The 27,414-nt window shown below is 47.2% G+C and overlaps 1 protein-coding gene across 1 annotated transcript in view; it reads right to left on the reverse strand.

Moving 5' to 3' along the window:
* Window positions 1-27,414, reverse strand: part of TRPM8 (transient receptor potential cation channel subfamily M member 8) — a gene marked incomplete at its 5' end in the record, with an annotated part of 78,702 nt that overhangs the window by 15,087 nt on the left and 36,201 nt on the right. The window contains 5 exons of the mRNA XM_082629895.1: window positions 4,060-4,250; window positions 14,556-14,733; window positions 17,556-17,727; window positions 18,830-18,971; window positions 20,855-20,946. Of these exons, the coding sequence (XP_082486021.1) occupies window positions 4,060-4,250; window positions 14,556-14,733; window positions 17,556-17,727; window positions 18,830-18,971; window positions 20,855-20,946 (775 nt within the window). The remainder of the gene's footprint in view (window positions 1-4,059; window positions 4,251-14,555; window positions 14,734-17,555; window positions 17,728-18,829; window positions 18,972-20,854; window positions 20,947-27,414) is intronic.

The raw sequence follows: 27,414 nt of genomic DNA on the forward strand, positions 1-27,414 counted from the left end.
GTTGAATTAATGATCCCCAGGCCCCTTTCACTCCCTGCCTGGCAGGCTCCCTGTGACACTAATCGTCTCGTCCCAGGGCTGGCATCCCTCCAGGCCATGGCCCATGAGCCCAGCTCCCACATGGCTGTGTTCACAGCTGTATCCACAGAACAGAGAGTAAATGTGTGTAAAGAAATGAACGCCTCCTGTAATAATTTTACAGTATTTCTCTTTCATGTGCACAGGTAGGGAAGGCCCCTCTTCACGCTTTGCTTGTCTTTCCCATGCACCGTATCCATCCATCCATCCCTGCACTCCCTCTGTTTTTAAACCCAGATCTGCAGAAAATGTGGGATGGGTTTTACAAAAATCTTCCAAAGACAACGGTGGCAGGAAATGAGGTTGGTAGGCTCTTGCTTTTGGAATTTATAAGAACTCAGTGATTTTCCTTTTTTATCACTCTATTTAGACATTTCATGAGAATGTTTTCATTGGTTCTTGGTGGTTGTCTAGAATCTAAGTGATAAGACTAACTGGATAGCTCATAAACATTGAGGCACCCACTTCTGTCCCAATGGCTGAAGGTCATTTTCTGGAACCAAGTTTGTACTTTTCTATACCATCCACATCTATCACAGACCCTGCTCAGAAAGGAAATGCTCAGGAAAGCTTACTTCAAGGAAGGAAAACATAGCAGATATTCCAATTGCTCATGAAAATATATCATTTTAGAAAGTGGCAAAGAAAGAGCAGCAAAGGACAGAGAAAGATCAAGAAGCTGTTCTTAAAGATCCATGCTCAGTTGTCTAAGCTTTTGAGGCTCAAGAAAAGCACAGCAAATAGGGCTGTGTATGTACATAGGGTCAGCCTAGGTATTGAGCATTTCCCTATGGTGAACGCAGTTATCGCCATTATAGCTGAGAAAATTTTATTTTAAACTGTTCGAGGCATCAAAGATAATTCTGGACTGAGAAATGTTTTCATTTCTAGTGTGTCAGATCAATCTGGCTAGAGAAATGTTTTCATTTCTAGTGTGTCAGATCTAGGTTTAATATGGCAGGTGAGTTAATGAGAGATAAGCCCGCATGCACACCGCCCCCAACGGCAAGGACTCAGCTCAGCTGTGATGCCTGGGTGGAGAGGGCAATGAGAACCTTGCTTTCTCTTGATAGGCCAGCGTGGGAGCAGGGCAGGGCGGGGGCGGGGGCGGGGGCAGGGGCGGGGGGGCGGGGGGAAGGGCACTCTCCGGAGATCAGCTCATCCAGCTTGTTCAGGGGATGCCTGGTGTGATAAATGGCAAAACAGGGCCACAGATTCTGCCCACCCCGTGTGTAGGCTGCTCTCCCTTGAGGTGGGTGGGCCTGTGACTTGCTTTGACCAATAGAATGTGGCAGAAGTGATGTCATCTGACGTTCTGAGCCCAGGGCCTCAGAGGCTATGCAGTTTCTGCTTTCTGTGGGAGTCTAGGCTCCAGCTGTGGGAGCCTGAGCTGGAGGAGACTGAGGCTCCCTGATGACAGCCCAGCCAACCCCACACATGTGAGCACACATGGACATTGGGACCAGCCAGCCCATAGCCTACCTGCCAACAGCCAGACACCACAAGGGGCAGAGCCCAGCCCAGGACTGACCCATGGAGTCATGGGCAGATAAAAAGTGGTAGTTTTAGGGAACCAGATTTCAAAGGGTTGTTTCACAATAAGACACAACAGATCTGCTTAGAGACTCAGATCTGCTTGTTTTCCTCAAGAATGGGACTGAGGATGGAAATCCCGCAGGTACAGGGCTGGGCCCAACCTGAGTCTTTAACTCTGCCTACCTAGTCAGCACACGGGGACACTGATGACTTTTGTGGGCCCTGCTAGGATGACCAGCAGCCCCTGAACTGACAGGGTTCCTGAGATGCAGGACTTGTAGTTTTACAATAGGGATGGTCCCTGGCAAACTGAGACAAGTCGGTCACCCTAAGTAGACATCCAGAATGCAGGACCCTCAGCGCTAAGACAGGGACGTTCTGGGCAAACCAGGACAAGTCAGCCACCCTAGGCCCTCAGCACTTTTGCCATTGTGGGCCCCTTCCTGGATTAAGAAAATATGCAAAAGATTATATGACTGGGTTGGTATAAGGACAAGTATATACCAATAGGTTTTCTGTCACCTAAAAGTTCTTTCTTTTTCTTCTGATTTTTAAAAGAAATGAAAAGAACTGTGTGGACCCCAAAGTGCCTGGACCCCGTCGCTGCGCAGACGTCAGTCCTGTGGCTGCGCGCCTATCCACCCACCGGGAGATGGAGTCCCCAGCTTAAGTCTGAGGTTAGAAGACAAAGTGTACAAGCCAGTGGTGCCCTTTCCATCTTTTCCTTTGCATCCAGACATCCAGATGAATGAAAATAGGCCTCTTCCTCCCTTGTGCTGAATTTGGTTGAAACAAGTTTGTGGGTAAGGGAGATCTGTGCGGCTCAGTGGCTCCAGGAAGGGGCATTAAGTACATCTCAGGTTGTGGGGAAGAGAGCCAGACATGTGCTCCCTGCAGCCAAAATGATGGGGACCCAGGTGTGACTGAGGGTCAAGGGTCAGAGATTGCGGCTCCCACAGCAGGGGCAAGGAGAGGGGCTAGGTGGGGACCCGTCTGCCCGGAGTCTGTCGGGGCTGAGGAGGTGGGTGACCACGTGAGAGGGAGAAAAAACTCCACAGCCCCCAGCAGGGAGAGTCTGTGCAGAGTGCACCCCTGGAAACCAGAGGCTCCTGTGGGGCAGCGCCCCCCAGAGAGAGCATCGCCAAGTCCCGGGAGCTGTGGTTGGTGCGAGGAGGCAGGCAGGGCATGGTTGAAGGACCCACCAAGCGCCCACACAGCAGAGGGTCAGTTTTAAGCATGCACCAGGCCGGCGAGCACAGAGCCAGCCCAGGGCAGCACCACCGTTGCTGAACAGGATTTCTGCTCTTTCCCCTCCCTTCTCCCTGTGCTCCAACCCAGAGAAGGTCAGGAACAGCAGCTGGTGAGTGAGTGGGAGGAAAGGGAATAAGAAAGAGAGAAAAGCCAGCAGCCCATCCTTCCTGACAACTCCACCGGCTGAGAGGGGCCTCAGGGTAAGAGGAGTCTCCCCTCTGAATGACGATGAATGGGCTGCTTAACCTATTGAACTGCAGGTCCTAATTTCTAAATTGAGACTGCTTTACCAAGTAAAGTCATCATAAGCTTTTCTAGTTCTCTATGAACAACCAGGAAAGTCATGATCCCTGCTGGAATCAAAGTTAAGATCTCCCAGAGAATAAATGTCACATAAGCAACAGAGAGCAAGGACCAAGTCACATTTTGACACCACCCCATGAATCCTGTTGCTTCAACATCCTACTTACATCATTATTATGTACATCCACAAGTAAGCCCCCTGGAATAAGGCTGTCCTGGCAGATCTAGAAGGCTTTCTTTCTTTCTTTCTTTCTTTTTTTTTTTTTGTGGTACACGGGCCTCTCACTGCTGTGGCCTCTCCCGTTGCGGAGCACAGGCTCCGGACGTGCAGGCTCAGCGGCCATGGTTCACAGGCCCAGCCGCTCCGTGGCATGTGGGATCTTCCCGGACTGGGGCACGAACCCGTGTCCGCTGCATCGGCAGGCGGACTCTCAACCACTGCGCCACCAGGGAAGCCCCACTAGAAGGCTTTCTTAATCTACCTTTTCAATGCATATACATGTATCACTGAATCACTTTGCTGTCTAGCAGTAATTAACACAACATTGTAAATCAACCATACTTCAATAAAAAAATAAAATAAAACAGCTATGATAACACTACCGTTAAAAAAAGAAAAGAAAAAACAAGAAAAAAAACCTGTGGGCATGGACAACTGCTCTAAGTATTGTAAAGTCTACTAAAATATTAATATTGTTCTCTGTAAATTCAAAAAACAATCTACTCTTTCTCTCGAGTAAGTCACTGGGGGGCTCGATGCCTGAACTTTACAGACACCTGTGAGCGCTGAAATAACTGGGACTAACCCTTCCTGTTGAGATGTGGACCAGACACGCTTCCCCAGAAGGAATCCCTGCCTTTAAGCCCAAGCACAACAGACGAGCCACTCACAGCAGGCGGAAGACTCTGCGCTCCTCTCTTTGCAGCAGCACCGGAAGCATTTCTTGACCACCATGTAGAAGTAGGCGAAGACCACGAAGGGGAAGGGAACGTTGAGACGGCTGCAGTATTCCTGCACCAGGAAGTACCTCTGGAACTTCCAGACCTGGTCGTTGTTCTCCTGGACGGTGCCCACGGTGTAGCTGGTGGGGGGGGAGAGAAGGTCAAGCCTCAGCTTTCCATAGGCCTGGCCATTTCATTGCCGAATATGGTGATATTGGTACCAAGCTCTCACTGCCATAGGAGAGAAGAATCTATGGTGGTGTCGGGGCCTGAACAACTCAGGCACCCTTCCATTCATGCTGGGCCAAAACTGGGTCTGGCTTTTGTTATTTTGGTTTTTTTTTTTTAATCACAAAAGATTGTCCAATGAACTTTAAAATGATTCCTGCCTGCGAGGGGGCAGGCAGGGCATGGCTGAAGGACCCGCCAAGTGCCCACACGGTAGAGGCGTGTTTCAAGACCTTTCAAGGATTCCCTTTTTCCGTTAGTCTGGTATTGTGTTCGATACCCAGAGGCCCAAGGTGGCGACTCTCGGAGGAGTAAGTTGCCAACGTCACTGTGGGAGCTTAATTATAAACAATCTGGGAGAGCAGTTTGTTAATATTTATCAGGGACCTTAAAAATATTTATCCAGTTGACCCATTGATTTTACTTCTGGAAATCTAACCTAAGAATAAGGAGATACTGAGAAAAGAAAATATAGACATGGATATCACACATGGGTGTCTGCCACAGCACGCTGAGTAACAGCCGCTCCCACTTTCCACCCAGCAGCATGGAACAACGAAAATGTTCAACCCTAAGAAAATATATCACAAGTTATGGCCAACCAATGTGATTACACTATGCAGCTGCCGTTAAAAAATATGTTTATGACTAACTTTTATATTTTGGGCAAATGCTTACATGTGAGTGAAAATAATGAGGCTCAAACCTGTACTCACAACACAATCTCACTATGTAAATCACAATTCACAGGGAGAAATAGATCCCATAACAAAGAATTAGGAAAACGTCTATTTATCCAGAAAATGTCTGACTATACCACTGACTTATCTGTTACAAATTAAACCCAGATTGTTAAGTAGCTAACACTTGTTACATACCAGACAGTGTTCTAAGCAGTCGACTTGTATTAGTTGATTTAGTCTGCAAACAGCTCTCTGTAGAACGTTAAGTGCTATTATCATCTGTGATGAACAGATCAAGAAACTGAGGCACAACAGGGGTAGGTAATTGTCTGAGTCCCCCGACTGGCAGGTGATGAAGCCAAAATCTGGACCCCAAAATCCAGCCCAGTACCTATTTGCTCTGTCACTACATGATGCCACCTCACGACGTGGAGCGTGAATGTTCTGAGCCGTGCTCCATTTCAAAAGGATCAGGTTGTCAGCATACAGTATTTGTCTTTCTCTTTCTGACTTACTTCACTCTGTATGACAGACTCTAGGTCCATCCACCTCATTACAAATAGCTCAATTTCGTTTCTTTTTATGGCTGAGTAATATTCCATTGTATATATGTGCCACATCTTCTTTATCCATTCATCGGATGATGGACACTTAGGTTGTTTCCATCTCCAGGCTATTGTAAATAGGGCTGCTATGAACATTTTGGTACATGACTCCTGACACATATATATGGAATTTAAGAAAAAAAAATGTCATGAAGAACATAGGGGTAAGACAGGAATAAAGACACACACCTACTAGAGAATGGACTTGAGGATATGGGGAGGGGGAAGGGTAAGCTGGGACAAAGTGAAAGAGCGTCATGGACATATATACACTACCAAACGTAAGGTAGATAGCTAGTGGGAAGCAGCCGCATAGCACAGGGAGATCAGCTCGGTGCTTTGTGACCGCCTGGAGGGGTGGGATAGGGAGGGTGGGAGGGAGACGCAAAAGGGAGGGGATATGGGAACATATGTACATGTATAACTGATGAAATTTGTTATTAAAAAAAATTTTTTTAAAAAGGATCGGGTTGGACTACTTAGTAAAAGATAACTGTGAAGCATTTTACCATTTGCTGAAGTTCAATCATCTGAGATACTTTTATCATTAACACCAAATCACTCCTTCAAGAGCCAAAGAAGCAGCAACAAACCCCTTAAAATTGCCTAACAGCAAATCCTGACTGCAGATAGATTAAATTCTCCAAATTCTGGGTAAAAACATCAGAGGCCAAAACTTCAGAGGCCAAACCTTGCAGGCAGAGAAATGGGATACATTTGTTGTGAGACCTCACTATTACTATTAGCAATAATAGTTACTATTACTATTACTCACTATTATTATTAGCGCACTACAACCTAAGACTTAAATATCTTTAGCCAAGTGAGGATCATATACATGAGCAAAACACTAGCCTATACAGATCATGGTTGTGGCTTTGCTTATAAGCTTGGTTCTGCTTATCTTGGCATTTACTTATGAATCAGACCCCTCTGAGCTCTACACCAGGTCCTGGGGTCTGGGCAGGGCAGGCTTTCCCAGAAAGTGCCTCTTCAACTGGGTGTGGTCTTTAAAGCAAAGGGAATTCATGTTTGTTGAGTATCTACTATATGTAAACTCCTTTACTAGGCATGTAAAACGGTTTCTTGACTGATTCAAGTGTCAACTCTATGTGGTAGATTTTCTGGGTGAAAAGCAGACAGGACTGTGATGCATGAGACTCAGTTTGATGCAGCAAACTGAGTCTGGCAGTGAGCCTGCTGTTTCTTCCAAATGTAGGTCAGGTTTTGCTCTAAGATGAATACCAAGCATCATTATCTGTCCTCGCCAGCCCCTGCTGATTCTGTGTCTGCAAAGGGCACTGCAGGCTTCTGTCACTGCAATAAGAGAGGACGGCAGGCACACCCAGGTTAATGAAGTCCAGGTGAAGAACGTGCCAGGAATCACGTTTTACTACATACTTTGCTCCAGAACAAGTATCACCATTCAAATGAGCCCCTAGGAGCATCTTAAAATCTTATGTATTTAGCCAAAAATGGATCCTACTGACTGCCCCCTAAAACTCAACAGACACCCAAATTGCATCCATTTTAATGCATTGAATGTTGTTTGCTGAGGTTTTATCCAGAAGGAATTAATAGCTCCTGTTGAAGGGAGGAACACTCAGATGCTTAGAGCTGGGGAAGGTGTCTTCTCCCTCCCTTCCCTGGGATCTTCAAGTGGAATTGTGGCCAAGAAGGGTCCTAGTGGGAAGAGATTCGCATTTTAGCTTAACTGGTTACTCAGAGGTAGTGAAAAACATCTTAAGTCTTCCAGGTCATCTAGAAAAGGAATCGGTGAACTGTGACCCAGGGGCCAAATCTAACACCCAACCTGTTCTGTAGGGCCCACGAGCAAAGAGGCAGGGATGGGTGTGGGGTCGCCGAGCACTGCTTCTTTCTGCACATCTGGCCAAAGCCAAGACCCTGGCCGGCCCTTACAGAAAAAGCCGCCAAGCCCTGGTCTGGAATGCACTTAGGCCAGTGCCGACAACAGGGGTTGGTGTTTGTATCATTCTTTTTTTTTTTTTTGCGGTACGTGGGCCTCTCACTGCTGTGGCCTCTCCCATTGCGGAGCACAGGCTCTGGACGCACAGGCTCAGCGGCCATGGCTCACGGGTCCAGCCGCTCCGCAGTATGTGGGATCTTCCCGGACCAGGGCACGAACCAGCGTCCCCTGCATCGGCAGGCGGACTCTCAACCACTGCGCCACCAGGGAAGCCCTGTATCATTCTTTCTTTTGAAGAACTCCGCCTCCCATCACTGCCCCATGTGCTCCTCGGGACAACCCAGCAGGCTCCAAGGAGCCTCCTGCTGGAACCTCTGCTTCCTCTGCACCTCAGGGTCCATGTGCATCCAGTGAGCAGCGCTCCTTTCCTGGGCAAACGGTAAAAGCCCTTATCCGCATCCCACAGGGGGTGTGGGTGAACTGATTGATTACTGGACATTAATACCCAAAAGCCACTTTGCATAAATAACACATTTCCGGGGCTGGCCATGCTGAGGTTTATTTACTTACGTCCACCTGCCCCAGAGAGCAGCAGGAATGGGCAAAATGTGACCTGGAGGCGAAATCCAACCCCAAACCTTCCAAATTGTTCTTTTTCTCTAGAGTCAGGTCCAGACTCGGCCAACAAGACATGAGGGTTCCCCAGGGAAGGCTTCCAACTGCTTAGCTCAAATAATTTTAATGCTTTTTAGACATGGTTTTCCACTTCTATAGCAGACAGGCTGAGTTCTGGGGCTACTACATCCCCACCCCCCTCAGCAAACCCAAATGTCCAGAGCAGAACACGGGCCAACTCTCGTGTTCAGGCTCTCGCCCACCCAGCTCTGATGGCTCTCACTGTCCCTGCCAACCACTGGCCACCTAGCGTCTTCCCTGAGAGGAATTCTGCAAGGTCCCCTTTGACTTGACATCTCCCGTGATATCTTGTGCCCTCAGCTACCCAGCTGGTGGGAGCTCTGTCCCCTAAGAGCATCTGAGCACCTCAGAGAAGCACGAGAGGAAGAGGAAGCAGGAGAGACAAAGTCTCAGACACCCACTGACAGTGCAAATGTTACCAAGAGATAAATGTTTAGGATTCACATAGCTTTGTACGTGGATGAAATTCGGCAGTGCGTTCAAAGAGTAATGTGCCTGACCAAAGAACAAAAGGATGACTAAATATTAAGGTCATTTATATAATTCATCATTTTCATAATACATCACAGATCAAAAAGACAAATACCATTTAAACTGTTTCTAGAAAGTCTTCTGGCAGCATGCAACATCCATTTCTGATTAGAAGAAATAAAGAAGAAGAAGAAGGAAGGAGCTTAATAAATAAGAAATAGGAGGAAACTTCCATGATATGATAAAAGGAAAAGAGAGGGGGAAAAAAAGAAGAATTCAGTAAGGAGACTTGTTCCAAAATAAGTAAGCAATACTTCATAGCCTTCCTGCATATCAAAAAGTAGTTATTGAAAAAAACATAATAGAAAAAATATCTCACTCACAACCACAAATGGCTAGAAAAAAAAATGTAACAAAATATTGGCCATATCCATGTGAATACAGCCATAAAAGTTTACTGGGAAACTATATGTATTTGAATAAATGGAGAATCACGCCATTTTTTCTGGCATTTTTTAAAGACGTCAGCTTCCCCTAAATGGCCCTGCAAAGTTAACATCATCACAATAAAATTCATTAAAGAAATTTTTTGGAAGAGGAAAGAAAAAAGGATTGCAGAAGATGAGCCTTAGGCTCTCCACATGATCAAATATATCAGAAAAGCTAGGAAAGTTTTGAGTAAGAATAATGAAGGGCACTCATACAACAGATGTTAAAAATCAGTAATTAAAGCCATTTGGTAGTAAAAACCAAAATAGAAAGACTGATTAACAGAACAGAATGAAAAGCCTGCAAAAAATTCACAAAGAAAAAGTAGACACTAAAACAACGGCAGAATTTTAGAAGAAACTGAAATACGAGAAACTTGCCAGCTAGACTGCAATCAGGTAAACCCCTCTTCCAAGCTTTTCACAGATTTCATACATTTTTCCACCTGCCATTCCTTCCCAGACTCTGCAGCAGTATCCAGTGAACCTTGATGACCCTGACTTTTTGCACCCACTCAGTGCCCCAGCGGGCACGTTAAAACCTTCCGCACGTCCTGGTTCCCCTCACGCTCTGCAGCACCGAAACAGCGTCAACGCTAACAGTAAGAGACAGCCAGCGATTTCACTGCCTGACTGTGAGATGCTAACTGTTGGGCATGTTTCTGTCAAAGTAGCACAACTAAGACTGTGCCACTGCCCGTGTAAAGACCCATGAAGTCTCCCTTCACCTGCAGGGAAAAGTCCAAATTCTTCAACACGGCATAAGACACACTCCATAACCCAGCCCCTGCTGACCTTCCCCCATCCGCAGTCTCTAGTTCTCCCCAGAACAGCTTTATTTCCTCTGCTTCTCTCCCTCTCCAACCAAAGCCCCCAGGGTCCTCTGAGCAAATGTCTCCTCCATTTGCTGCTGCCCAGCCCCAAGATCTGTCACAATTAATAACCCCGGCCCTGCACCAGAGTCCTTTGTGAATAGGTTTCTCGTGCCGCTCGGATCGTACTGTATCTTTTCACCTCATCTTATATTACTGTCTATGTGCCCATCTCCCGCTCAGATAGCAGAGACTTTAACCTCTCTCTGCCTCCAACTCCTCATTTATGAATGATTATAAAGCTACACCTACACAAAAATGATGACTAATTAAATGAAGCTGCACATGTAAAGCACTTGGATGTGCCTAGCATGGAAAAGTATCAATATTAGCTATTGTTATTGTTACAATTATCTGCTCTCTTTTTCTTCTTTTCATCCCATTTCAGTAGCCTGCCTGGGACTGGTGAAGTCACCCGAACGTTTAATCTGTACCAGGAGATATTTTCTTTTGTCTACTTTTCTACATATTCATAATGAACATGTATTATTCCTAAGATTAAAAAAACGGCATGTCTGATGAGTCCTTTCCAGCAGAAATGCCGTGGGTGAATTTATCTTCAGGACACGGTGCCTGAAAGCATTAACAGCTCCGTGTTAAGACGACCCCGAGTCATTTACTAACCTTAAGATCACATCGTGCCTCTGATAAGCCACATAGGGCCTGTGATCGATAATTTTAATGTGGAATCATCGCAGATGTTTACACCCATTTCCTTTCCCTGCTGAATACCATCTAGAGAGCATTCCAATATTACTTTAAAATTCCCAAGTGTACATTTATGTTACAGTTCAAAAGGCTGCCATTGTGCATGGTTAAACTCTTACATGAATATTTTGATGCGGTGCCAGACAGGGGTCACAGCCCGGAGCTGTCGGCTTGGAGTGAACCCAGAATATCCATCACAACCATCAGAAACAGTGTCCTGACGAGTTAGCTCAAGGATGGCAAGGGGGCTGCTCTAGCTGCTCAGACAGGTATTAACAGAAAAAAAGACCTCTGCCTTAGCCCAAGATGAATCTAAGGATCCCCCAAGGGAAGGGAAGTTCCCCAGTGGTCACACTTACACACGGAATGAGGCAACAGTGGGGTGTGGCCCAATGGCTCAGGCCTCGCAGGGAAGAGACTCAAGCTCAAGCCTCGAATGGACACAGGCAAGACGGACGTCACTGCGGCCAGAGCCACAGATGCTGAGCTGCCCAACTTTCACTTCCTCAACCTGAAAATCACAGGCTGGACTCCTGTCCCTCTCAGCTCCAAATTCTATCATTTTATGATTGTCATGGGGATAATGAATTACAAACTGACCTGGTCCTCAAGAATGGCTTTGGTGAACAGCTCACAGCACACAGACTCGGGAGAACTCTAAGCACTATTCCACTCTGCTTCCTGAGATCTACTGAATTCGTGTAGCTCAAAGGCCATCGCATTGGGAGCTGTCGGCCCTTCTGTTTAATTTTTGTAGATATTATATTAGTGGTCAGTTTTTACAGGGACTACCCAATGTTCAATGTACAGGTTGATAAGAGAGGTTATCACTATAAAATAGGACCCCAAATCATCTCATTCCCTCCCCACTCTTGCTTCGAGTCTGGGAATCGGTCCTCCCTTCTCTGCCCTCACGTGGATACATAACCACCCGTCTCTGCCACTTCTCTCTGCAAGCTCAGACGTGGGGACCTCTGGCAGCGTGACATGGTCCAGCTTCCCGTAAGCAGTATAGACGTCTGGATTCTTGAGTACTTCCCAGGCCCCCCTTTAGGGGCGGTGATGGAGTTGGGGGTGGGGTGGGGTGCATATTCCCTCTTTAAGGCTGAGTGGGACAAAGGGCTCCATGATCTCCATGGCCCAGGCACCTGGCACAGAACAGATATTATACATCTAGGTGATGAACCCCTCACTGGTCTGACATTCACCATTGACACTACTTGGTGAATAACAGACCAGGAAGCTATTCTCCTAACTAAAACTGAATAATGAACAAAAAGCAGAAAGAATCCTGTTCTTTTCATTCATGGAACAAACCCAGGAAGGGCTAGGTGCTGAGACAGACACAATCTCCACTCTCCAGAGCTTACGGTCTGGAAGAAGAGGAAGCTATCGCTGTGAGGGGGGCCCACGGGTTCTCTATGCACAGTGGGGAGGGCACGAGGACCACTCGGGCGAAGGGTGCTGCTGGACTCCTTAGAGGGCAAGAGGAATGGGAAAGAGACGGTCAAGATAGAACAGGTAATGTCGACAGAGGGGTGACATTTGCAAAAGTGTCAGGCACGACAGATCACACTGTTTAGGGATAGACAGGTGGGATGCCTGTCGGAGACAGGTAGCAGAGGTGAAGGCTGAAGGTGTTTTCAAAGCCCAGGTCGATGGCCTTGGAGGAAGCTGAGGAGGCTGAAATTTACCCTGAACACTATGGGGAAATACTGAAATACTTCCAGAATTTTAAGCAGAGAAGTGACATTTTAGAAACACCACTGTGGCCACAGTGTAGAAGCTAGTCTAGAGGAGGACGTCGCTGTACACCTGAAGACCAGATGACCACTCACGGCTCAGCCCCTTGGATGCGTGATGTCCCCGAAGGCACATGTTCCCCCACGCAGCCTCACTCAAAGGGAGGCCACTGACCGACAAAGAAAGATGACCCTCGTCTACAATCCTGGTGCCCCTCAGGTCTCTATAAGACAACTACCTTCTGATTCTTTTTTTCTAAATTATGGAAGTAATATGTGATCATTGTGTTGAGTGAAATATATACTTGCCTTTTAAAAATTTCTTGTTTTTTACTGTCAGAAAATAAGATTTTGCTATAAAAATAAGCCTGCACTGAGCTTCTTATATTTAACAAAATGTCATCCTTCCAAGTCAATAATATAGATCTCAGCTTTTCTTTTTTTTTTTTTTTGTGGTACGCGGGTCTCTCACTGTTGTGGCCTCTCCCATTGTGGAGCACAGGCTCTGGATGTGCAGGCTCAGTGGCCATGGCTCACGGGCCCAGCCGCTCCATGGCATGTGGAATCTTCCCGGACCGGGGCACGAACCTGCGTCCCCTGCATCGGCAGGCGGACTCCCAACCACTGCGCCACCAGGGAAGCCCTCAGCTTTTCTTTTTAAGAGCTGCATAATGTTCCATGTTATGGATACGACATGCTTTGTTTTACCATCCCCTTATTGATAGGCATCAAACAATGATCTAATAAATGTTTTTTGCCTAGATATCTTTACGAAAGATTCCCAGACACAGGAGTTGGGCCAAAGGTTTGCATATTTTTTAATAGCTATTTTCAGATCACTTTCCCAAAAGTGGGAGACAATTCACATTCCCAGAGCAGTGTCCATTTCCCAGCATCATCTCCAGCACTTCTTACGATGTCTCTTCACCTGATGGATCCTAAACCAACACCTCGTTGCTGGTTTCAGCTGACCTTTCCCACCCATGAGGTTGAGCCCCTTCCCCTACAGTTAGTGGCCATTTGAATTTCTCTGAATTGCATTCCTCTGCCCATTCTCTACTGCCTCATCTTTCTCTCACCGATTTGCAGGAGCTCTTTCTACAGCAAGAATGAGAAGCCTTTGTTCACCTTAGGCAAACATTGTCCCCAGTCTATCATTTATCACATGACTTCATCTGAGGTATCCTCTTTAACGAAATTAAATGTGTTTTTCTTATCCTTCATAGTTTCTCAGTTTCTGGTTTCAACTATGGTTTTTCTTTCACTCCAAAGTTTAACAAATAATTTTTTTTAATTTGAATTTTGTTTCTAAACTGCTTGCCTGTCTATGCCAGGATTCATGTACCCAGAATAACCCCCTACCTCACAACAACAGCCTAAAATTAAGGTACCCCCACTGTACCCACCACATGGGGTTCTTTGAAACGCTCCTAAGAAAGACAAAGGGGCAAGATAAACATGATTTTCTAAATGGATTAAATGGCCAAAAGCAAAAAAAATGTTTCAGTCACCATCGTGCTCTCACGCCAACCTCATTAGACATGAGCCCCAAAGGAGAGTCGCTCTCCTGACTCTGCTCTCTTGATTTGTACTTAAACTAAATATTTTAAAGCAGCAGCTAACTAAAAGCTGAGTCCCTTAAGCCCTAGAATCCATCCCACGGAGTCCACAGAAAATGAGAACCTGGGAACCGAGCCACAGTCATTGTCAGGCCAGCATCTTGGCGCTCCGGGGAGGTTGCTAAATGGACACTAAACATGCAGTCTGAACGTGCTGGAGGGGGTTACAGGCACCTATCTTTGGGGTCCAAAAACTTATGTTACAGCTTATAGGACTCGCTCTATCTTAATATAGTCCCTTCAAGGCCTCTCCCCACCCCAGACCACCAATCCCCTATCATAAGACCTCTATCATAAGCTCCTCAAGGGTGGACCTTTGCTGCTTCACTCCCGATTCCCCCAGCTCCACCTGGCACGGGGCCCGGCACGGCATGGACCCCCAGCCAGTGTATGGCCAAGCACATACCCGAACATGGCAACCAGCAGGTTGACCAGCAGGATGTTGGTGGACAGCATGTAGATGCACACCAGGGGGATGGTGATCCACTCGGGGAAGCGGGGCAGGTTGTGCTCGTCCAGCTCCACGCACAGGGGCTTGGATTCATTCCCAGTGAAGGTGCAGTGGGAGAAGTCGTACGTGGTACCTGAGGATACAGCAACAGGCAATGTGAGGACCCTCTGGAGGGGCCAGTGCTAAAGCACCACAAAGGTGCGATGATCATGCAATGTGTCGGGCATTGTTCCAAGGCACTCTATCATGGGTAAGCCTCAGAATCGTGGGTAAGCCTCAGAATCATGTGTTCATCTACTCATTAAGTATTTATTGACTGAATAACAGTGCATTGAAATAATGCCATTTGCAGCAATATGGATGGACCTAGAGATTGCCATACTGAGTGAAGTAAGTTAAAAAGAGAAAGACAAATATCATATGATATTGCTTATATGTGGAACCAAAAAATAATGGTACAAATGAACTTATTTACAAAACAGAAATAAAGTCACAGATGTAGAAAACAAACTTATGGTTACCAGGGGGAAATGGGGAGATACCTTAGGACTGACATATACACACTACTATATATAAAATAGTTAACTAATAAGGACCTACTGTATAACACAGAGAACTCTACTCAATACTATGTAATGACCAATCTAAAAAAGAGTGAACATATGTATAACTGATTTACTTTACTGTACACCTGAAACTAACACAACATTGTAAATCAACTAGACTTCAATAAAAGATTTTTAAGTATTTATTGAGCAGCTACTATGAGCCAGGACTTCACTAGGATGCAAGACAAAAAGGAAGGTAAGGTAAACATGGTCTTTGCCCTCAGGGAGCTTCCAACCTTTTTGGAAGAATAGGCAGATGAATGACCACACAAGTTGAACATTTCAGCCCCTGAGAAGCGCTAAGAAGGACACGTACAGTGTGCTCCGTGGGCACAAACTGAGGCTCCTCATCTGAGAGCGGTTCCACTGGAAGGAAGCATCTCTGAACTGAGGACAGAAGGATGAGTAGGAGCAGCTAAATGAATGGGGAGAGATGGGGTGCCCAGAGCATCTGGAGAGGGAACAGCACGTGCAAAGGCCCTGTGGTAGGGGGACTGGAAAGGTCTGTTGAAATGAGAGAACAGGATGTGCAGTTAGCATGTTAACTATTTTATCTTTATACTAAAACCAACGGAGAGCCGTTAGACTGCTTGACGCAGAGGTGTGACACATCGGATTCTCTTTATTCAAGGATCACTCTGGCTGCAGTATAAGGAGCCAGAGGGAGACGTGAGGAGGTTCTGACTAAGAGCCACGCGGGCAGGGGGTGAGGATGGCTTAGGGCAGTGGTGGTGGGGATGGTAAAGAGTGGCTGGGTATGGGCTTCCCTGGTGGCACAGTGGTTGAGAGTCCGCCTGCCGATGCAGGGGACACGGGTTCGTGCCCCGGTCTGGGAAGATCCCACATGCCACAGAGCGGCTAGGCCCATGAGCCGTGGCCGCTGAGCCTGCGGGTCTGGAGCCTGTGCTCCGCAACAGGAGAGGCCACGGCAGTGAGAGGCCTGCGTACTGCAAAAAAAAAAAAAAAAAAAAAAAAAAAAAAAAGTGGCTGGGTTTCAAAGACATTTAGGGGATGAAATCAACAAAACTAGCTGATGAACTGGAGGTGGGGGAGGAAGTCATAGGAGGCGTCAAGGACGTTCCATCGAGGCTTCTGCTTTGCACATCTGTGCGACCGGTGGTGACAGATCCTAGAATGGGGACTTGCAGAAGGTCTGAGTCTGGAGGGGAGGATGGAGAGGTGAGTCTGAGAATCTCAGAGAAGGCAATGGATGTGAGTGTCTGGCCCTCTGGGAGTCGCTCTGGGCTACAGATCCTCATCCGAGCCTGTGAGTTTGAGTTCAGTCCTGCCGGTCGGTGAGACGCCCGGCAGAAAAGTAGGTGCTACACCCATTTCTACCTGCAATGGAACTGAGAGGCAGAGACGCCAAGCTGCGTCCCAGGGCACACAGCACACACGTGGCTGGACCAAGATTTGAACCCCATCTGCCACTGGCTCTTTAGGTGAGTCACTGTGAGCTGTCCCTCACAGGACTAAAACCACCGACACATAAGGTTGCCGTGAGGACAACACACACTCGCTTTTGTGTAAAATGGTAAGTACAGCATGCAGACGGGAAATAATAATAACAAGGTGCCTTCCCATCGTTGCCCGGAAAAGAGCTGTTTCTAAGGTCTTGGAAGAGGCTGCAGCAGAAGAGGCCAGAAGGACCACACGAGGCCACGGAGATAATTGAGAAAACACCAAGGAGCTGAGAAATGAGAGCATAGGGCCAGGCAAACATCGGGGTAGTTTTCCCGTGGCAGGACAGAACATGACAAGCTCAGGCTACTGTCAGCATCACAGAGATGCTTTAGACAGTTTATCCAAAACACACACCAGTTTGCACACACCCGACACTTTCCTTATGTCAACTGGGCGTGGCCAAATCCATGCCATCTCTGCCACCATTAACCTGCCTCCGAAAGATAGCTGGCAGAAGGCTAATGCTGGAAGTTTAAATTCCAGGTTCCAGTGCAAAATTTTTCAATATTGCACTTTTTGAAATAAATGAGCACCCCGTCACTCTGTTGTATAGGACAGACTTGCAACACTCGTTTCTAAACCAGTGAGGCTCCTGGCTCTCATCGGCCACGTTGCTGTTGGAAATATGAGAAACATTCTTTTTAAAAAGGTTTAAAAATTGCAGGCTGAAATGCTGGGGACAAGCTTACAAAGGTGGACATGAGATCCTGCTCAGGAGAAAGAAATGGCTTTGAGGGTTAGTGTCCATTCCCTGGTGTTGGCCAGATTCCAGCCGCCTGCTCCTAAGACAGTCCCCAGGGTCAGAGTGGGGAGCCTCGGAGGCTGGTTCTAGAAGCATCTGCCACCTCCCAGCTGTCCCCCGCCCAGGCCACATCAGGCTTACTGTCCACATCGCTGGGCACTTGGCCGAACATGGCCAGGTAGGGCTCATAGATGACCGAGCGGAAGATCCACCTCCAGCGATGCTCATTCTGCCTGAGGATCCCTTGCCTGGCCACGCCGAAGGCCACCATCCACACGGCAAAGAGGAACAGGAAGAAGAACACGTCGATCAGCTGTCACGGGAGGACAGGAGAGTGAAGTCAGGACGGCACCAGGGCGGCTTGTCCACTCCGCTGACCACGGAGAAGGACAGAGGCTCTGGGACCCTGGAACCTAAGGTGCCCAGCATTTGATCACTAATTTTTAAAAATGGCCATCATCACCCTTGGGTCTCGGGGCATCTCCTTCCCGGCACTAAAACTGACGGATGCATCTTTCCTTGCAGGTCCCCAAACCAGCGCAGCAGCAGAGACTTTCTGAATGAGACCAGCCTGGGAGCAGAAGAGGGATCCAACTCTGGACCGCCCCCCCCTCCTCTCCAGCTCACGTTCTGCAGACCCCTAAGCTATTGCCTTAGTTTTTTTTTTTTCTTAAGGAAAATAAAAGCTCTCCTTTTTAGACAAGAATGCACCGTTTTATCTTTTTTAATGTTTTGCACACACAGCATGACTTCATGGTGACTTGATGCCCCAGATATGCTTTGAATTAAAACCGCAAACTCGAAGAAGCTCAGCATTGGAAAGGAACCTCCAGATGAGCTCATCCAAACGCCCATCTGATTTAAAGACAGAAACACGGGAGGTTTGGGTCACGTGGAAAACAAGCTGAGAGAAGCAACATCGTCAGTGTGTATCTTTCTGTTATTTGTCCCCATGGAACGGGGCTGGTAGTGCTTTCGCGACGTCTGTATCGCATGGTTGTAAGATTAAAGTTCCAGTCCACGCTATGCTTCTAGCTCACTGCATGTCTCCAGACAAACATATTAACCTTCTTGAACCTGACTGTCCACATCTGTAAAATGGGTATAAAAGTCCGTCTCCCGCCTCGGCTTCTAGTGAGTTGTTAAGACTCAAGTGAAAGCACTTGGAAACATGTAAAATCTAGAGATCTTTCTTAGCAACGCACTGAGTCAAGCTGTTTGCTCCTAACAGCCATCTTTTGTGAAATTTTAACCTGGAAGAGGGGCCCCTGATGAAAACACATCAAGAAAGTAAACCCTACTGATTGTGAAATGCAGCCATCACTCTATGCACAAAATCCTCCTCTCAACAATGAAAGGAACACTGGATGCAGTTAGAAGAAGGACAACTAACTACAAATATTCTTCATTCTCACCATCCTTTGCAACATGATAATCTTGGGTCCTAAATTCCTGCTGACCGTGAAAATGTGAATCAACCTTAGGGTGAATATAATGTAATCCAGGCAAAAAATCACTCGTCCGGAGTACAGCGAGGTTTTGTTAGAAGGGTAAAGCCTGTGGAAAGAAGAAGAAAGAAGCTGTGAGATGCTGACAAAATATTTCAAGGTTTTGCTTTTTATCATTTTTATTTATTTCTGGATTTTATTTGCTAATTTTTTTTAATTTTATTGAAGTACAGTTGATTTACAATCAAATTTTGCTTTTGAAAATAACCAAACAGGGGCTTCCCTGGTGGCGCAGTGGTTGAGAGTCTGCCTGCCGATGCAGGGGACATGGGTTCGTACCCCGGTCCGGGAAGATCCCACATGCTGCGGAGCGGCTGGGCCCATGAGCCATGGCCGCTAAGCCTGCGCGTCCGGAGCCTGTGCTCCACAACGGGAGAGGCCACAGCAGTGAGAGGGCCGCGTACCGCAAAAAAATAAAATAATAATAAAAAATAACCAAACATGAAGAAACAGCCAAAAGCCTGGGAACTGAGAGTAAGTGGAAATAGACCAGGGACATCACCGGCCCATCAGCCACTGAAAACCAAAGGCCACGTCTACTGCCCTCGTGGACCCCAGGAGAGGCCGGACACTTTAGTCCTTCATCCCAAATACTCCCGCAGGACCCAATTCCGACATTGCTAACTTCCTGGCTCACAGGCCTCTACAGTGACCCCGACCACCTGGGACTTGACCCTGCCAGGTTCCCCCCAGTGAAACTTACCTCATTTGCACCAGATCATTTGATTAGCTAACCACCTGCTGGCGTGTTCATTGAAAGCCATATGTGCTTTCTAACTGGAATGCTCTAGAAATCACATCCAACCGTGATTCAAATGCTGGGCCTTTAATAACCAAAAAGACCTACTGTAGAGCACAGGGAATTCTGCTCGGTGTTATGTGGCAGCCTGGATGGGAGGGGAGTTTGGGGGAGAATGGATACATGCATATGTATGGCTGCGTCCATTTGCTGGGCACCTGAAACTATCACAACATTGTTAATCAGCTATACTCCACTATAAAATAAAAACTTAAAAAAAACAATGCTGGGCCTTTAACCCAAGCAGAAAGGGAGGGTTTTTTTGGAGGAGGAAATTGAGTTCTTACCCCGTTCGTATTGTAGAGTGAGCGCTCACTGTAAAGCACCTCATTCTGGGTAGGTGTGAATATTAATAGTCAGGCTTCTCTGCTCCAATAGACCACGAGCTTCACCTTGAAGCTATTCGGGAAAGGCAGCCCGGAAACGAGCAGGGCTGGGCAAGGGGGGCCAAGGTTTGTATGCACCCCGCTTTCCCTATCACGTGGAGTCATGTTGCTTTTTGCCTTCAACCGTACTTTTCAACTGGTTTTTCTAATCCTCGGGGATTGAGGAACTCTTGTAGCTGGGAGGGCAGGCTCCAGAACCAGCATTTAAGTTGAAGTTAAGTGTATGTTAGAAGATTATATGGCCCCAAACAAAAACACTGTGCTATATTTAACACCCTCATCATTCTCTCCTCAGTTTCTAATTCTCTCCTCCAAATTCTATAAGCACAAAGAGAAAAACCATGAAGAACCCTTTTTCAGTTACAGATCACCAGGAGGGGGGAAGAGAGGAGACCCAGGTTTATGCCAGCCAAGCTGTGTCTCTAAGAGGCAGAGACAATGGGCCTTTATAATAATCTCTAAAACGGGGCGGGGAGGGCACATGGCAACAGCGCAGCCCCAGCCTGGCTCAGACTTGGGCCATGTGATGGGAAGAACCGGCACCAGTGCAGTAAGAAAACATTTTTTAAAAGGAATAGCGACCTCTTTTCTGAATGGAATTCCAGAGATAGGCTATATTCATAAAATAATGGGACCATAGTTCATCCTCTCTCTCTTATCTTGGGCTTGAAACGTCTTTCCTCCGCCTTTCCACCCAAGAGAATCCAAAAACACCTGAAACTTGAAAACGTGGTGAGGGCTACTTACCGAAATACAATCCCTGCTATGAAGTAAAAGAGCCCAAGCGTATCCATGATATTCCACAGGTCGGTAAAATAATTCACCCCATTCATGTACCACTGCAGCACAGAGAGGGACAGAGAGAGGACACAGCAGCTTGGAAACATCAACTGCTTCCAGATGTATTCTTGCTCACAAATTTCCTTCCAGATCCTTTTTGAGCCCATGATGTGCCAAGTACACCCTGCAACTGCCCTGTGCTGTTCCAGGGGGATTGGAAAGTGGGTTGCATGCTTGCTGTGCTGTTATTCATGTGTTGCTCACAAAGTCAAGATAAAAAGACTCGTGGATCCTAACTGTTTTTTAAAGAGAAACCTGCAGAGAGTGAGTACAACCTGTGCGGGCAAAGGTGGAATCCCACCCACCATGGCTGCCACGTACAGTGGTATAGGCTGTGCACTGCACAACTCTAGAGGGTGTTATCCATACTGCCGTCATCACAGATTTGTGTGTTTACTGTAAAAATTTTCTGGCACATGGCAATAAAACATCTTATTAAAGAGATTTTTTTTTAAGTTTTAAAAACTTTTTTGTTTCTTGCAGACCGGTGCTATGTGTGGCAGCTAGGAGGACAGACGTGGTCACAGAAATGACCGACAGGAAGAGTGTGCCTCAGTGATCCTTCCATCATGATTTGTATATATCGGTCATGATTTCTCAGAAGAAAGCATGTCAGGAAAACACTTAAAGAGGGATAAGGTTAACCATTAGAAGGCTGCATCTGGACAGCCTCTCTGGCAATCCATACGCTGGATTTGGGGGATTCCAGGGTTGTCATCTAACCCTTTCATTCGTCCATCCACTCAAAACATATTTACTGAGAATCCACGGGATTGCAAACACCTGTGCTGGGCTCCTGGGACACAGAGACATCATCGGATTGGGTGTGATGTCAACACTCAAGGAATCTACTGGCCCACAGCAAAGACAGACGTTAAACATGTTTAAAATGAAACGTGATAAGGGTCGGAGGGGAGGTAAGATCAAAGGTCCAAGTGAGCTCAGATAAGGAAACCACCAGACTTGTGCAAGGCAGGAAAACAACAGCAAAGATGTGTCATCAAAGGAACGTGGCACTTTTCAAATCTACTAAATGAACCACCAACATGGGTCCACCTGCTATTAAGATATCTTATCTCTATTCTGCACCTGAAACAAAGGCCTAAGAAAAAGAAGCAAAGGAACTTGCCCTTAGGCAGAAAGCCAGCAAGTGATGGGTCTTAGGGTTCTGAAATGTGGTTTCCTCTCTCCAGCATCACCCTGCTTCTTTAGACCCCCACCACCACCACCGCACAGAGATCCCACAATCTTAGACTTGGAAGAGATTCAAGAAACATCATCGGTTTCTCAACAAGTACTTCTTTTCACTCATTTATAAATGCAAACAGCAACTTTAGTGGACAAAGGGGTGAGGGCGTTATGAAATCAAGAACCAAGGAAATATTAAAATCCCCCAGGTGTGAGCAGCCCAATTTGACCATGTTCCCCTGTGGAATGGCTGAACTCCTGGGCTCAGAAATCTAGTCAGGATCCCTAACTGTCCATTTGGGTGGTCCCAGTGAAACTGATCACCACCCACCAAGAACCATTGGCAAGATGAGGGTAGTTGGGACAGGCTCTCCCTGCCACCTGCTTCCCTCTTTGAAACCCTGGCCTGAGAGGCAGGTAGGCACAGGGCAACAGGGCAGCCCCAGCCTGGCTCAGCCTCGGGCCACATGACGGGAAGAACCATAAGTAGATCAAGTCTGGGGTTGGGAGGCACCGTTGCAGTAAGAAGACATTTTTAAAAAGGAATAGCCGCCTCTTTTCTGAATGGAATGCCAGCAATTGGCTATATTCATAAAATACTGGGAGCATATTTCATCCTATCTCTCCGGATTTGGGGATTCAAGGGCCTCAAGACTGAATGTGCTCTCCATGAAGGAACGCTGGGACTTACCTCACTTTAAATAAACATTCACAGTCTGTTGAATAGACCTAAGAGTTATTTAGCAACTATGTTTGCACTTATTGATTGCCTTGGTTAAAAATTCCAGTTAACATAGCAACCTCTGTCTCCTGGGGAAGGGGACACAGGGAGACACTGACAACCATGCATTTGACACCCAGACACTATCTGAAGCAGGTAACATCCTGCCTGGTTTTGCTTTTGGCTAACAAGTGTGAATTAGGTTAATTAAGACAGTACCAGGCCGGCAGAGCTGATTGAGGAAACCAACCACATGAAGGATTCCAAAGGCCTGAGTCTGCAGACCCGAAAGGGAAACAGCGACCCCAAGTGTCAGAGTCCTGTAATGACAGGAATCAGCAAGGCTGTGCTGTGGAGATGGGGCTCACAGACCACACAGGCAGAGCTGCTCCCAGCCGGCAGGGGTGGCCTTGACCCCACGCTCCTGACCTTAAGCACAGGCACGTCCCTCACCATCGCCTTAATATGCAGGACTGCTGAATTCAAGCTGCCCCTAACGCAGACATACAGAATGGACTTGAGGACATGGGGAGGGGGAAGGGTAAGCTGGGACAAAGTGAGAGAGTGGCATGGACATATATACACTACCAAATGTAAAACAGCTAGCTAGTGGGAAGCAGTCACATAGCACAGGGAGATCAGCTCGGTGCTTTGTGACCACCTAGAGGGGTGGGATAGGGAGGGTGGGAGGGAGATGCAAGAGGGAGGAGATATGGGGATGTATGTATATGTGTGGCTGATTCACTTTGTTATAAAGCAGCAACTAACACACCACTGTAAAGGAATTATACTCCAATAAAGAGGTAAAAAAAAACTACCCCTTCAAAAATAACTTTTACAAAGAAACAGAGGACACACTTGGACAAAGCTACACATCCCTAGCATCATCAAATACCACCCATTATGAAGGTAGAACAGCTGGGACTCAGCCAGACCCTGTAGGCATCACATCAGGCCTGGGGAGTAACTGGGAAGCACATCAGAAACCCAGAACCTCCCCCTGAGGCTCCTGCCCACCGTCTGCCCCCACTCAGTGCCCCCGCTCTGTGTCTCTCCCGAGCAAAGCTCCACACACTCCACCTGCCGGGGGCCCCTCTCTATGCAAAAATGTACCTGTCCTGAGTCTCCTTCCTGCATGACCCGAATAAGGGATGAGCAGTTAAATGTACATGCGAATCTGAAGGGAGATGCTTGTGACGTAAGGACTCCAGATTTTACCATTCCAAGTCCTCTAGGCCAACCTCCCCGTCAACTCAAGACTCGCTCATTCAGTGCTACTGGCGGCGCTCACCTCCTCTCCCTGAAAGCTCCCAGAAAAGACCCTGCCGGTCATCGCTAACTGGTAGAAAGTCCATGAGGACAGAGATATTTGCCTGTTTGGTTCATCGCTGTATCCCCAGGGTCTAAGACACTGCTTGCGGTAGGTGCTCAATAAATATTTGTTGAAAGAAAGACTGCGTGAATGAAGTGCTTGGCTTAAGCCAGGATGACTCTCCCTGCATCCTCCTTCCAGGCCAAGCTCTGCCCCTAGAGCAACCCAGGATAAGTCGTCTCTCCAGACCTCATGCTCCTTTAGATTCCTGGAGGATACAAATGACGTTTGGACTCTGTGACTTTAATGCAGCCAGGAGGCAGGGTCAGGAACGGGACGAGCGGAGAAGTGTTGGGAGCGTGAGTGAGGGGCAGCCAGAAGCAGGAAAAGAACTTTTTACTTTTTACCAACCATTCCAAGAAGCTGCCAACAGCACCCTCTGCTCAAAAGGGTACGTCTGAGCCCCCTCCTGCCAGGTTCCTCCCCACGTGCCCGGTGCTGGCTTCATGGTTCCCCCCTTACTCTCGGTCACTGCACATCTCTGAGGTTGAATCAGTAAGACCCTGCCTTGTCAATTCATTTTTTTAAAAAAGATACACCCACTTGCCAGAAACGTGACAACGCCTGCTCCTGTGCTAGGCCCCGAGGATCAAATGTGAATAAGGAACAAACATCTGCATGAAGTCATTTCCATGCCACCCAATTCTGGGCAAGAGCAGAGTATGTGAGGAGCTGGAACTCCCCAGTGGAGCTGGTACCGGATGAGATGGGCAAGGCTTGCAGGTAGGACACCCTGTCCTCTTGTTCCCCTCAGTAACTTCCTGGTTATATGTAGGTCAACTCATTATGCTGTATACCTTGAAAGTATACAATGCTATATGTCAATAATATCTCAATAAGCTGAAAAAAATAACCGCTTGCAGTAGGAAACATGCCCATTTAAGGATGGGGAACCAGAAGGTCAAAGAAATTAAGTAAGTTACTACCATGCTATTTGCAATTCCCACTGGTTTTTCCCTTTCTCTCTCTCTCTCTCTCTCTCCACTTATTTGTGCTCGTGACTTATTTGCCCCACTGGGCCTCCCCGTCCACAGAGGATGAGAGGTCTGCTGGTCTCTCAAACAGGATGAGACACAGGGCTTTCCCCCTGCAGCCAGACAAACCCCTCCAAACTCACCCTTTCATCCTCTTCCTCTGCAAAAGCCAAACTTTCTCTTTGATGTGCCTTTGAAACGTGGTCAACCGTGCCCGGGAGCACAGCAAAGGAAGGGAGTCAGGGCCCCAGCACCCGACTGGTCTAGGAGGGAACACGTGCGACCCCGTGCAGTGCCAGCTCCCATGACAACGTAACTCGGGAGGTTCCTAATTTAAAAGTTCTTCGTTAACTTTCTCACAATGGCCAGGGCCCATTCCCGTTTTAAATGCTGACTCTCCTTCCATCTTTCTCTGCTTCTCTCCAGCAGGATATTTTCACACCCTGGCTGCTGATACACAGAAGTCAAAAAAAAAGAGAGAACTAGCAAGTAAAAGAAGGCCTCTGAGACTCTGTGGAAGGGGCTGTGGGTTGAATTGCATCCCCTCCAGATTCATACATTGAAGTCCTACCCGCCAGCACCTCAGGATGTGACCTTGTTTGGAAGTAGGGTCCTTGCAGATGTAATTAGTTAAGATGAGGTCATACTGGAGCAGGATGGGCCCCTGATCCAATGTGATTAGTGTCCTTATGACAAGGGGAGATTTGGACAGAGACATGCACACAGGGAGAATTCGGTGTGAGCATGAGGTCAGGGACTGAGCAAAGCATCTACAGCCAAGGAACAGCAGAGATGGCCAGCAACTCTTCAGAAACTGGGGACGGGCCTGGAACAGGTCCTCCCTCACATCCTCAGAAGGAACCAACCTTGCCCACAGCTTGATCTCAGACTTCTGGCTTTCAGAACAATGAGATGATGAACTTGTGTTGTTTAAGCCACCCAGCTGGTGGGCTTCATCATGACAGCCCTAGCCCTAGCCCTAGTGAGCTAATACAGAAGTGCCCTGGACTGAACTGTGACCACTTGACCCAATGCCTGGGGCACCCATGAAGCTGATCTGAAGTCATAGAAACCCTCTGAACGTGAGCAGGACCAGGTCCTGGGGGAGATTTGCTGGTAAACAGAAAGCCTGATAATCTTGCATGCTCAACACACTTCTACCTGTACTCCATCTCCAGCCTGCGTCTGCACCTCCCACCTACCAGGCAAGCAAAGGCAGATCCAGGGCACTGGTACCAGGACTCCTGCCACCCCCTGTGCCCATGGCAGACACTTCTAATTCATTAAGATGTTCTCCTGCTGAAAATAGAGGCTCAGGATCTTTCTCAGCCCAGGGCTCCTAGAAGCCACCAAAAAATAAAAGAACCTATTAGAGTTAGCATGGTAGTCGAAACAATTTAGGAATCGTATTCCAGGCAGCAACTCTGTGGGGTCAAGAACAGCATCCTTTGCCCCTCCAAATATCTGGTATCACTTGGCACAGTACCTTCTACACTGTAAGCACCTAGGCCATACGTGTTGAATGGATATGTTTTTGGGTTTGGGCTCATATGGGACAAGAGTGACAGAAACAGCACTTCTCAAATATTTTGTAAACTACCATTTTAAAAGGATTTTCTGTGATGACTTTTCATGATGGTTTAGGGACAGCACTGACCTTCACCATCAACATTTATTCATTCAACAACTATTAACTGAGCACCTGCTACGTGCCAGGCCTGGGCTAAGTTCGGATTAAGGGTGGGAAGAGGATGCCAAACAATCAGATCCCAAGAAACTAGAGAAAACACCATGAATAAATGACTTGAACTCCCTGAAATTCACAATGACGAATATGAATTTCCGACATTGTCAATGTGACATGCTGGGCATTGAGATGCTCTTAGCTGGAAAGTCCTTCCAATTCCCCTGCCACTCATGGTGCTGCTTACCCCAGTGACAGTAATGACAGGATCACAAATGGCTCCTCATGATGGGAGTGGGTTTAAAAGTCCAAGGTCAACCTGCTCTTTGAACATATTCCCGAGTAATTCATCTCCATCAATTAACATTAATTAGAGAGCAAAGCTTGGGCTTGGGGCTAGGAGATCTCATGGAAGAGCATCTTCACGTTCATGGGTGGCCACCAAATGAGAACATTTATTTGGGGGAAATAATGACTTTGGAACTTGAGGAGCAACTTCTGCTCCCCTTTGGCATTAGGAAGATGCCG

The sequence above is a fragment of the Mesoplodon mirus genome (assembly GCF_964341445.2).
Source record: "Mesoplodon mirus genome assembly, chromosome: 8".
NCBI lineage: Eukaryota > Metazoa > Chordata > Mammalia > Artiodactyla > Ziphiidae > Mesoplodon > Mesoplodon mirus.